A 12,817-nucleotide genomic window follows, 5' to 3' on the forward strand; every position below is an offset into this window, starting at 1 on the left:
TGGGAGAAATGGGCTGTAAAGGGAGTAAGGGACAGAGCAGAGAGTAAGGGACAGTGCACAGAGCAAGGGACAGAGCAGGGAACAATAGATAGAACAGGGGCAAGGGGCGGATCAGGGAGAAAGGGGCAGAGAAGGGAGTAAGGGACAGAGCAGGTTGTAAGGCACAGTGCATTGAGCAAGGGGCATAACAGGAAGCAGGGAACAGTGTATAGAGCAGGAAGCAAAGGGCAAAGCACAGAGTAAGGTGCAGCCCAGGGAGAAAGGGAAAGAGCAGGGAGAATTTGCCAGAGAAGGGAGTAGGGACCAGATCAGCAAATAAGGGACAGCATATGGAGTAAGATGCAGGCCAGGGAGCAAGGGACAGAGCAGGGAGCAAGGGGCAAAGAAGGGAATAAGGGACAGGCCAGGGAGTAAGGGACAATGCATTGAGCAAGGGACAGACCAGGGAACAGGGAACAGTGCATAGAGAAGGGAGCAAAGGGCAAAACACTGAGTAAGGTGCAGCCCAGGGAGAAAGGGAAAGAGCAGGGAGAATTTGGCAGAGAAGGGAGTAGAGGCCAGAGCAGCAAATAAGGGACAGAGCATGGAGTAAGGTGCAGACCAGGGAGCAAGGGACGGAGAGTGGAGTAAGGGGCAGTGCATGGAGCAACGAACAGAGCATGGAGAAAGCGTCCATGAAGGTAGTAAGGAACAGAGCATGGAGTAAAGTCAGTGCATTGAGCAAGGGACAGAGCAGGGATTAATAGATATAGCAGGGGCAAGGGTTGGAGGGTGGAGAAAGGGACATATAAGGGGGTAAGGGACAAAGAAGGGAGTAAGGTGCAGTGTAGGGAGCAAGAAACAGAGCAGGGTACAATGGACAAAGCTGGGAGAAATGGGCTGTAAAGGTAGTAAAGGACAGAGCAGAGAGTAAGGGACAATGCATAGAGCAAGGGACAGAGCAGGGAACAATAGATAGAACAGGGGCAAGGGGCGGAGCAGGGAGAAACTGTCCGAGAAGGGAGTTAGAGGCAAATCAGGTTGTAAGGCACAGTGCATTGAGCAAGGGGCAGAACAGGAAGCAGGGAACAGTGTATAGAGCAGGAAGCAAAGGGCAAAGCACAGAGTAAGGTGCAGCCCAGGGAGAAAGGGAAAGAGCAGGGAAGGGAGTAGGGACCAGATCAGCGAATAAGGGACAGCATATGGAGTAAGGTGCAGGCCAGGGAGCAAGGGACAGAGAATGGAGTAAGGGGCAGTGCATGGAGCAACGGACAGAGCATGGAGAAAGCATCCATAAAGGTAGTAAGGAACAGAGCATGGAGTAAAGTCAGTGCATTGAGCAAGGGACAGAGCAGGGATTAATAGATATAGCAGGGGCAAGGGGTGGAGGAGGGAGAAAGGGGTATATAAGGGAGTAAGGGACAAAGAAGGGAGTAAGGGACAGTTTAGGGAGCAAGAAACAGAGCATGGTACAATGGTCAACACTGGGAGAAATGGGCTGTAAAGGGAGTAAGGGACAGAGCAGAGAGTAAAGGACAGTGCACAGAGCAAGGGACAGAGCAGGGAACAATAGATAGGACAGGGGCAAGGGGCAGATCAGGGAGAAAGGGGCAGAGAAGGGAGTAAGGGACAAAGCAGGGAGTAAGGCACAGTGCATTGAGCAAGGGGCAGAACAGGAAGCAGGGAACAGTGTATAGAGCAGGAAGCAAAGGGCAAAGCACAGAGTAAGGTGCAGCCCAGGGAGAAAGGGAAAGAGCAGGGAAGGGAGTAGGGACCAGATCAGCGAATAAGGGACAGCATATGGAGTAAGGTGCAGGCCAGGGAGCAAGGGACAGAGCAGGGAGTAAGGGGCAAAGAAGAGAATAAGGAACAGGCCAGGGAGTAAGGGACAATGCATTGAGCAAGGGACAGACCAGGGAACAGGGAACAGTGCATAGAGAAGGGAGCAAAGGGCAAAACACTGATTAAGGTGCAGCCCAGGGAGAAAGGGAAAGAGCAGGGAGAATTTGGCAGAGAAGGGAGTAGGGACCAGATCAGCGAATAAGGGACAGCATATGGAGTAAGGTGCAGGCCAGGGAGCAAGGGACAGAGCAGGGAGTAAGGGGCAAAGAAGAGAATAAGGAACAGGCCAGGGAGTAAGGGACAATGCATTGAGCAAGGGACAGACCAGGGAACAGGGAACAGTGCATAGAGAAGGGAGCAAAGGGCAAAACACTGATTAAGGTGCAGCCCAGGGAGAAAGGGAAAGAGCAGGGAGAATTTGGCAGAGAAGGGAGTAGGGATCAGATCAGCAAATAAGGGACAGCATATGGAGTAAGTTGCAGGCCAGCGAGCAAGGGACAGAATGTGGAGTAATGGACAGTGCATGGAGCAATGGACGGAGCAGGGAAAAAGGGGCCATAAAGGGAATAAGGGACAGAGCATGGAGTAAAGGCAGTGCATTGAGCAATGGCCAGAGCAGGGAACAATAGAGCAGTGGCAAGGGTGGAGCAAGCAGAAAGGGCCTAAGAAGGGAGTAAGGGACAAAGAAGTAAATACGGGACAGTGCAGGGAGCAAAGAACAGAGCAGGGAACAATGGACAGAGCAGGGAGAAAGGGGCTGTCAAGGAGGGAGTAAGGGACAGAGCAGGGAGTAAGGGGCAGTGCACTGAGCAAGGTACAGAGCATGGGCAAGGGGCAGAGCAGGGAGAATGGGGCAGAGAAGGGAGCAAGGGGCAGAGAAGGGAGCAGGGAACAGTGTATAGAGAAGGGGCAAAGGGCAAAGCACAGAGTAAGGTACAGTCCAGGGAGAAAGGGAAAGAGCAGGGAGAAAGTGGCAGAGAAGGAAGTAGGGTGCAGAGCAGCGAGTAAGAATAGTGCATTTAAGCAAGGAACAGAACGGAGCAAGGGACAGAGCAGGGAACAGTGTATAGAGCAGGGAGGAAAGGGCAGAGCATGGGAGAAGGTACAGTCCAGGCATCAAGGGACACAGCATGGAGTAAGGGACAGAGCAGGGAGTAAGGGGCAGTGCAAGGAGTACGGGACAGTGTATGGAGCAATGGACAGAGCAGGGAGAAAGCAGCCATATAGAGTGTAAGGGATAGCGCAGGGAGTAAAGGGCAGTGTATTGAGCAAGAAACAGAGCAGGGAACAATAAAAAGAGCTTGGTCAAGAAGCGGAGCAGGGAGAAAGGAGTAAGGAACAAATCAGGAAGTAAGGGACAGTGCAGGGAGCAAGCGACAGAAAAGGGACAATAGATAAAGAGAGACAGAAAGAGAAAGAGCAATAGAGAGAAGGAAAGAGACAGAGAGAGAAAGAGGGACAGAAAGCGAGAGAGACTAAGAGAAAAAGTGACAAAGAGAGAGCGAGATAGACAGAGCGAGAAAGAAAGAGAGACAGAGAAAAAGAGCGACAGAGGGAGAGACAGATCGAGAGAAAGAAAAAGAGAGAGGGGAGAGAGACAGAGAGAAAAAGAGAGACAGAGAGTGGGAGAGAAAGAGACAGACAGACAGAGAGAGAGAAAGTGAGAAAGACAGAGAAAGAAAGGAAGAGAGACGGAGAGAGAGAGAAAGAGAGAGAGAGAGAATGCAGATGAGAGGGACACAGGTGCAGGAGAAGGAAACAAAGTAAAGGGAGAGAGCAAATCATGGGGTAGGGGAGTGGCTGAGATTGCTTTGCTGTACGTAAACTTGATATTTTGGCAGTAATGTAATTTCGGCCTTGACTTTTGCAGCGTTTTTTGTAAGCAATATTACTGCATAGACGACCTACACATTGCAACAAAAGATTTGCTACATCACCATATTGACAGTTTATATTGGTGTTTTTTTAATCCCCAATTTTTAACTATGCCAAAACGATGCCCAATAAATATGTTCTTTTATCTTTAAATAAGAAAGGTGGAAGAAACAGAACAATGTCTCATGGAAATGGGCTGGGGTTGAGAGTACAACTAGAGACGGTCTGCTCTAGGCGACATCATACGATCTCTCTCACATTAAGCTGTATTCCTCACCCTGCCTTTTCTGAGGGGCAGCAGGGCTGTGCGTTCCAAGTGAAAAACAGCCTGGCATACCCGTCTGCCAGGGAATCCCGCATTATTAAGTAATCACCTCGCTACACTAGGTCTTAAACAAGCACTGGCAATGCCAACCGTTTGGGCTGTTGTGTAGTCAGGGAAAAGGCATTTGCCAGGTACTGCTATGGTGGTATTAACTGGCCATCGATGGTGGCAGTTGCTTAATGGTGCCAGTGCATGGCAATATAATAGCACTGCCTGACAAATGCCTAATATTTATATACAAGTCTAAATTGTTGACTTTGACAAAGCTTGTTTATAACTGCTGATAAATTGAGTGGCTGAGGGCAGACCTGGTTATGACATGTAAAAATAAAAGGGGGAGTGAGGCGCGCACTCCAATTCCTGGCCAATATACCACCTGAAGAAAGAAAAGAATACCTGGGTTAAATCCCAAAGTGTCCAATTCACTGGGTTAAATCCCATGTGTTGCAAACATTTTCACAGGGTTGGATCCCTTCTGCTGCATTTGTACTGCTGTTCTCCTCCTCCTTGCACTTTTTTGTCCCAACGCTCTTCAGGGGGGCTGTGTTGCCTTTCTTTTCAGGTGAATCCAATTAAATTGATAATGCAGTCTCTAAGGATTATGGGAGCTATAGTGAAATCAATTGTTCAATTCAGGTGACCAAGGAAAGACACCCCTCCAGGACCACACATCTTACCCTTTGCAGGTGGAGGGAGGGTGACATGTCTTTACACCAGTAGAACATTTACAGCTCCAATTATGCAATTAACTCTCAGAAGAATGCTTTGGAAAAACACTGGCAGGAACTTTGAGTGCAAAGTTTGATGGTAAAGCTTGAGTAAAGTGAGCTCACAGATTTCCCAGGAGGATGTGTTTTGGTCAGGGAGGGGTAGGAATTGTGTGGGAATAGCCATAGGGAGTGGCACGGCCATGGGCCATCAATGGGTGGTTCAATAGATAAACAACAGCTACTAGAGCACCACATAATAGCCAAAACTAAAAAGCCCTGGAATCCAATACTTGCAAGCCGAGGATGGAGGTCGGGGAAGGTCAGGGACTAGAGGGGGGTGCTTATTGGTGGTTGGCATGTGGGGTGATCTGTTGATCTCCTTAAAGTATCCTTCAGACCCGACAGCACTATTACTGGGATATTCAGTCTAATTGGAAATGTAAAACAAGACATACATGAAATGTACCCACAACACATCCCCATCAGTATAGGACAGGATGAGAGAAAACCATCCTGTGGCATGCACAGGAATAGACTCGATGGAACTCTCCTATGTACCACGAGGGGCCAGGGTTAAAGGTCGGTCTGTTGCAACGTGGTACTGATTTTAGGAATTAGGTGATCCGGTCATCAATTTATTCTCAGGACGAGGTTGTGAGGTTGTCATTATCTGTGATAATCCTCCCACACATGTCGCCCACACCTTTGCTCTGGGTTTGCTGCGGATTTATGAAATACAACAGAAACTCTCAAATTGACAGCATTGCACGTATCTCACAACCTTTTTACTGTTATTATTTGTGTGTTTTTGTCTGTTGAAAAATTGCTAGATCCAACTGTGCGACTTTTTCAATTGTGTTTCTTTATTGTTTTCTAAAAGAATTTGAATTACCTAAATTTAAACTGATTCAGTGAAAATCTATTGAAATTGCAGTGGGACCTGGGTTAAAAAAAAAGTGAAAGGGGAACACACAGCTAAATCAACATTATTCCCAGCGTTTCTCGGAAACTTACTTTGCGCCTTCTCCATAGCTGCCCAAGGCCGAGGTGACGGACACGGCACAAATCACCAACGGGGAGCCTGAAAGGAAGATGGAGGCGTCATTAATGTCAATGTCCATCAAAAAGGAGCCTGCACAGGTTGACTTCATCACTCTGATTGCTGCGCTGCTCCCATCATATCTGTAATACGTATTCCCATCAGTCGCAGCGCTTGCGCGCGCCCCAGTGAACAGCGAAATTGCTGCTATCTGTTCAAATACTTATAAAGTCCTCGATTTCCATCCCTAAAATGAGTCAACTTGCAAGCTATGGGAGATGGAGTGCTCTGGGGCGGCATAGTACACGCAGTCTCTTTGCTGAAGGGATTTCTGGCCAGCGCCCTTCTCATGCTGACGTCGCAGCGCCGTGAACTTCAGGTAATGTCAACCTCATTGGAAAAACATGTTGAAGACCCTTGGATCCGGATCTCCTGTTCTGGAAATGTACCTACGTCTACCCCTCTGTTTCTAAGGTAAAGAAAGGTCAGCTTGGTCTCCAGCATTACCCTGAGAAGAGATAGATATGGAAGTCTTGGCCTGGGAGGGGCACCCACACGCACTCTGGCACACCCTTGTGGCCAACATGAAATCCAATGGGAGCGGGGATTTATTGTTCTATCTGTTTTGGTGTTTTATAAAATATTCCCCTTCAGAATGTGTGTAGGTGGTCCCATAGTGGCATGGCTTGTCCTTTCAAAACATTGCCAGCCAAACAGATAACAGGGTGGGGAATGAGGTAGATTGTGAGGGAGGGGCACACATACTGCTTTTATGCAGTGTGTGTCTGGGTGAGTCGATGCCAGACACGGACACTAAAGTCTGTCTTCACTGCCATGGTCAGTGAAAGTCTCTTTTCACTTTTACTTCTCGGAAGCTTGCAAACCAAGACCTCCAAAATTGCCTTCACCCTATTTCTCAGCCCCCTTACGATACTCTTAACCTCACAAAACTGTCTGTCTAACACTCAACACCACACTCCTCGCATACCACGTGAACTATCCCGGACCCTGCAGTCCATGGTGATCTCATTCTACTAACCCGCACCAAAATCCAAAACCCACCTTCCCGCCAATGGCCGCTACATGCTTTCAATAAAAACGTTCAAGTGTCAGTCGCTACACATTTTCCCATCCCCCAATGTTCTCTCAGTACTGTCTTTTCAACATTCTCCACTTTGCCAAACCTTCTTGTGCCTCCTCCATCGCATTTGGCCGCTATATCACCAAAACCTTCACACTTGCACCCCACCTTTAAGTGCACCTAGCCAACCACCCCCTGCTCATTCACTCAAGCAACCATCCTCCTAACTTCGAAAACTCTTTTCTCATCCTGCCCCCCTGGGCCTCCCTTCATTTCTAATTGTTGTATTAAACAATAGATGTTCACATACCCACCCCGCCACCTTATCACCACGAGCCTCCAACATCACCTGGAATGCTGTCAAGCCAGATAGCTCACAGACACATCTCTGACTTCTTAACCTCAGCCTGCTGCACCCCCCATATTCTGTTACCAGAATCTGCGCCACCTCTTTGCTGCTATTAATGCCAGGCTGGTCATCTCATAGACTTCCCTGGGGGTCTGAGCACATTTAGGACCGGTCTTGGTTCGTTTTCTGGTGTTTTTCCAACGCAGAGGGCATCCACTCAGCCAATAAGTGTCTCTGCAGGACCTCTCTCCCCCCAGTGGTAGAAGAGGGACCTTCCTAACTCTGATTCGTGGATTAATTTGCACCTTGCAATGTGATTTTTCCCTGGTGCAAAGTGACTTTACATTGCACTGAAAAAATACACTTTGCACTGCTCCATGAATCAGGGTGTTTGTTGGCAAAGTCACTTTGCACTGCCCCAGGAATTAGAGTGTTTATTGGCAGTGAAAAGTCACTTTGCACAGCGCAAAACATTGAATGAATCAGGCCCCTTGTCTTCAGGAAACCTCTAAACATCTGGTTGTTTAATAAATATGACGGATGCACTCACCTGGACGCTTAACTAATACCACCAATGCACTTCTGATAACGAACACTTCACAAAGATCAGGGCCTCTCTTGTTGTCGTTGCTGCTGTTTTATTATTTTACCCCTTGCTATGCTTTCTTTGTACAAGTGCTGTGATACCCTTGGGTCTGGGCGCTACATAAATGCAATACATAAAAACAAAACAATAACACAATGCACGGTTCCTTCCTCTTCTCTTGCCAAACCATGTCTCTCGGCAGCACAGTGCCTGCCATCAGTGTATCCTGTCACCCCTTTATGTATGATGCCCAGGTCTTCTCCTTATTGTCCTTCCTCAGTCTCTACCCCCTCAACCAGAGCCTGTGCATGCAATTGCCTCTCGATGAGCCATGTCCTGCTTCAGGTTTACTCATCCTCTTCCACTGGACCCCAACTCTTGCCCCTTGACTCGATACTCCAACCCATTCTGGGTGAGATGTGATTGCCAGCTCTGCCACCTGCCTGCATTTCGCATGATTCACACTCCTCTTCCATTCTGACCAGACCACGAGAAGCACCCTTGGGCTAAGAAAATGGTGCTACTTCTTTCAACTATTTTAGAATATTCTTACATTTGCCACCTGGGCAAAGTACCCAGGTCCACCCTGCCCCCCGCCGACAGACATGTTCTGCGTGTGCAGCAGGTCGGTAGGTAAATTACTCATAGTGTTTGCATATAAACTAATGTCTGAACCCCACCCCCACGCCCCCTCCCTGGCATAGCACATGTCTTACAGCACCATGCACACCCCCTCAAACCACATTACAACCCCCAGCGTTATTGCACACTTGCTTCCGGCCACTACTTCTCTGGAAACTCCCACCCTCTTCTCCCGAGATCCTTCAGCCTTCTGTCCATCAAAACGATCTTCAAGAAACACTAGATCGTGCCTTTCCTTCACGACCACCACCACCACCGTTGCCCCTTGACCTCCGTGCAACGTCAGCTGTCTCCATTGCAACCTCACCGTTCACTGAACTTGGTGAAGTTACCATTGCCTGTACAGCTTCCTGCCTGCATAATGTGGCCTGAGTGTGCCATTACTGCTTATAACCCCCAGGAAGTTCATAAATAAATGGACGAACAAATGCATACAGCACCGGGCGTTTTGGAAGCTTTCACTAAAGCCACAGCTCTGGTGAGCAACGAGGGTCAAAGCCTTGGCGCCCAGATCACTTCAACAAGGATGTTGTTTCCATAGTGACCATTCATTCCTCCACCCATTGCTCGCATGCCTATTGCACCAGCTCGTCCCAGGACCCTCTTACCACACTTCACACCTGTACCCACCTTCTCCATAGCATGTGTCCCAAGTATCTATGTGTTTCTGCCGCGTCCCCCGGACGCACGCAACCGCCCTTCCCTCAGAAGCAGAGGCGCCTCGTTTGCTGCTTATTTTAATACAGGCCTTTCCCTTTCATGGGGGACACCCTCATTACCCTGTGTGCTTTTTTTAAAAATAAACCCTGGGACAAGGCAAGTAACATAAAAGTAGGATTAACTCTTGAAATGGCTGGCAAGACACTACACTTCAGTAGCGTTTGGTTGAGAAGGGTGCTTAAGTGTTACTGTTCAAAGAAAGACATATTACAATTAATGCATCAAAAACTACCACTATCTTAAGTTGTAGAATGCAGCATTTCTTCTGTGGGAGATTGTGCATTCCTGCCTGCCACCCATGAACACCTACTACAAAAACCGGGACCACTGCAGTTTCCACTGGGAACACAATCTTGAGAAAGGGGGACAAAGCAGCAAAAGCTGGGGCGGTCCCGGCAAAACCGGGACGTCTGGTCGCAATACCCAAGATCCCCTTCCTCTTTCTTTGGTGCTAAAGCAGTGTCCCTTTCCATGCCCCGCTCCCTTCCTAGGGTGACATGGACCCTGACCTCCTCCATCGAAAGCAAAAGCGCCTTGGAAACCTTGTCCTCAGAAAATGATCAGCAGAACCGTGACCTGGGCGCGGGACTTTCAATGGGGGTGAAAGTCAGTAAACATCTTAGTTTAATAAACATTACAAATCCCAGGCATATCACATTCATTGAAAATATATTTGTATATAGAGTTCGAATCTGGCATATTTATAGAACCCCTGTGATTTACTTGCAATTGTTGATGAACACTATATTTTCTGTATGGGGTACAGAGAAGATTGGGTCATCGTTAATGATCAGCAGCAAAGCCACCAATAGCACTAAGCAGGACGGACTAGTCTGTTTACCACCTCCATTAAAGGAGATAGTAAACAGACTAGGAGACCCTGCTCTCTATCGTGGGTTTCTGCTCAGCTGCACAGAAAGGGCACAGAAACAAAGACCACCCAGGGGACGACATGAGGAGGAGTTGGCCAAACCATAAACACTGAGGAAACTTCATTCAGTGGAGGAGGAGGGAAAACATGGTGTGAGGGAAGAGGTGATGTTGGTAAGGCACAAGTGGGCTGTCAACTGTTCAGGGCAGTTTAGGAAAGGTACACCCCCTCCAAGCAAGCATTTGCAATGGCAATAGTTTTTCTGGTTACTGTAGTTCTTTGCATTTTGCATTCATAGGCACCAGGGTGGAAGGAGGAGAGAGCACATTTTCAAAGGAGGCTGCGATAAAGGAGGCAGCTGTGCAAAAGAATGAGAAGGGGAATAGAGCAAAGGAGGAAGTCATTCATAGAGGGGGGGCCATCGATGATGAGCAAGAGGAAATATGAGAGAGAAAGGGTGAGAGTGAGGGTGGGTGGGCGTAGAGAGAGTTTTTAGGTTTGGTGGGTGGGGGTAGAGAGAGTTGGTAGGCTGGATGGGGTGGATGTAGAAAGAAATGGGTATTTAAAGAGAGTTGGGGCAAGTAGCATTAGTGGGGGTAGATGTATTGCAGTAGGGTGGATGAGGTACACATTGAGGGGTAAGATAGGTGGAGGGGGATGCGGTTGTGTGGGTGGGAGTGGGGTTAGAGAGTGTGGGTAAGGTATGTGAGATAGAGAGCAGGGGTTTGGTGGGACTGGAGAGTGTGGGGTAGGGTTGGTGGGATTTGAGAAAGTGGGGGTAGGGTTTTGTTGAGGTAGAGAAAGCGGGGAGGGTGGGTGTGGGTAGAGAGAGAATGGGGGCAGGGTGGGTGGTGAGGGTAGAGAGCAGGGGGAGGGGGATGAGTGTGGGCAGAGAGAGTTGAGGTTGGTGTGGGTGAGGTTACAGTGAATGGGGGTGGGGCGGGTGGGTTAAAGAGTTGGGGTAGGGCAGGGTGGGTTAAAGAGAGTGGGGGTAGGGTGGGTGAGTGGGGGTATAGAGAGTAGGGATGGCTGGTGGTAGAAAGAGTTGGTAGGATGTAGGGGTAGAGAGTGGGGGTAGGGTGGGTAACAGGGTAGAGAGAGTGGGGTTAGGGTGGGTGAGTGGGGGTATAGAGAGTATGGATGGCTGGTGGTAGAGAGAGTTGGAAGGATGTAGGGGTAGAGAGTGGAGGTAGGGTGGATGAGGGTATAGCAAGTGGGGGTATGATGGCTCGGGGTAGAGAGAGGGGGTAATGTGGGTGGGCGGATATAGAGAGAGAGAATGGGGGTAGGATGGGTGAGGGTAGAGAGAGTGGCGGTAGGTTGGGTGGGTGGGGGTAGGGTAGGTGTTGGAGGTAGAGAGAGTTGGGGTTTGGTTGGTAGGGTAGAGATTGTGGGGGTAAGGTGGCTGGATGGGGTCGAGAGAGTGGGGGTAGGGTGGGTGGGGTAGAAAGAGTGGGGTAGGGTGGTTAGGTGTACAGAGAGTGGGGGTCGGGTGGGTGGGGGTAGAGAGAGTAGGGGTAAGTTGGCTGGATGGGGTAGAGAGAGTGGGGTAGGGATGGCTGGTGGTAGAAAGAGTTGGTAGGATGTAGGGTTAGAGAGTGGGGTAGGGTGGGTAACAGGGTAGAGAGAGTGGGGTTAGGGTGGGTGAGCGGGGGTATAGAGAGTATGGATGGCTGGTGGTAGAGAGAGTTGGAAGGATGTAGGGGTAGAGAGTAGAGGTAGGGTGGATGAGGGTATATCAAGTGGGGGTATGATGGCTCGGGGTAGAGAGAGCGGGTAATGTGGGTGGGCGGATATAGAGAGAGAGAATGGGGGTAGGATGGGTGAGGGTAGAGAGAGTGGGGGTAGGTTGGGTGGGTGGGGGTAGGTTGAGTGGTGGAGGTAGAGAGAGTTGGGGTTTGGTTGGTGGGGGTAGAGATTGTGGGGGTAAGGTGGCTGGATGGGGTAGAGAGAGTGGGGGTAGGGTGGGTTGGGTAGAAAGAGTGGGGTAGGGTGGTTAGGTGTACATAGAGTGGGGGTCGGGTGGGTGGGGGTAGAGAGAGTAGGGGTAAGCTGGCTGGATGGGGTAGAGAGAGTGGGGGTAGGGTAGGGTGGGTGTGGGTAGAAAGAGTGGGGTAGGGTGGTTAGGTGTACAAAGAGTGGGGGTAGGTTGAGTGGGTGGGTGTAGAGAGAGTGGGGGTAGGGTGGGTGGATGGGTGTAGGGAGAGTGGTGGTAGGGTGGGTGGATGGGTTTAGAGAGAGTGGGGATAGGGTGGGTGGGTGTAGAGAGAGTGAAGGGAGGGTGTGGGGATAGAAAGGGTGAGTGGGGGTAGGGTGGGTAGAGGTAGAAAGGGTGAGTGGGGATTTGGTGGGTTTTTGTATGAGAGTGAGTGGGGTAGAGAGGGTGGGTGAGTGGCTTTAGTGTGAATGAGGGTAGCAAGGGTAAGTGGGGGTCGGATAGGTGGGGGTAGCGAAGTTGGATGGGGTAGAGAGCCTGGGCATAGGGTGGGTGAGGGTAGAGCTCATGGGGGTAGGGTGGGTGGGGTAATTTGGGCAGGTGGGGGTAGAGAGCTTGAGGGTACAGTTGGTGGGTGGGGGGCAGAGAGTGTGGGGATAGGTTGAGTGGGGCATTGAGAGAGGGGGTAGAGAGAGTGGGGATAGAGTTGGTGGAGGGATAGAGAGAGTTGGACAAAGAGTTGTGGAAGGGTGGATGAGTGGGGGTATGGTGGGTGTGGTGAAGAGAGTGGTGGTATTGTGGGTGCAAGGATAGAGAGAGTGGGGGTATGGTGGGTGGGGGAATAGAGAGAGTGGGGATAGAG

The 12,817-nt window shown here is 49.8% G+C and overlaps 1 protein-coding gene across 2 annotated transcripts in view; it reads right to left on the minus strand.

The window, feature by feature from the left end:
• Positions 1 to 12,817, minus strand: part of ADGRD1 (adhesion G protein-coupled receptor D1) — a 1,635,406-nt gene that overhangs the window by 374,850 nt on the left and 1,247,739 nt on the right. For both annotated transcript variants that reach the window (XM_069620079.1, XM_069620080.1), the window contains one exon: positions 5,746 to 5,812. In XM_069620079.1, coding sequence (XP_069476180.1) covers positions 5,746 to 5,812 — 67 coding nt within the window. The remainder of the gene's footprint in view (positions 1 to 5,745; positions 5,813 to 12,817) is intronic.

This window comes from Ambystoma mexicanum, chromosome 10, assembly GCF_040938575.1.
Source record: "Ambystoma mexicanum isolate Mex_15411 chromosome 10, UKY_AmexF1_1, whole genome shotgun sequence".
NCBI classification, from domain to species: domain Eukaryota; kingdom Metazoa; phylum Chordata; class Amphibia; order Caudata; family Ambystomatidae; genus Ambystoma; species Ambystoma mexicanum.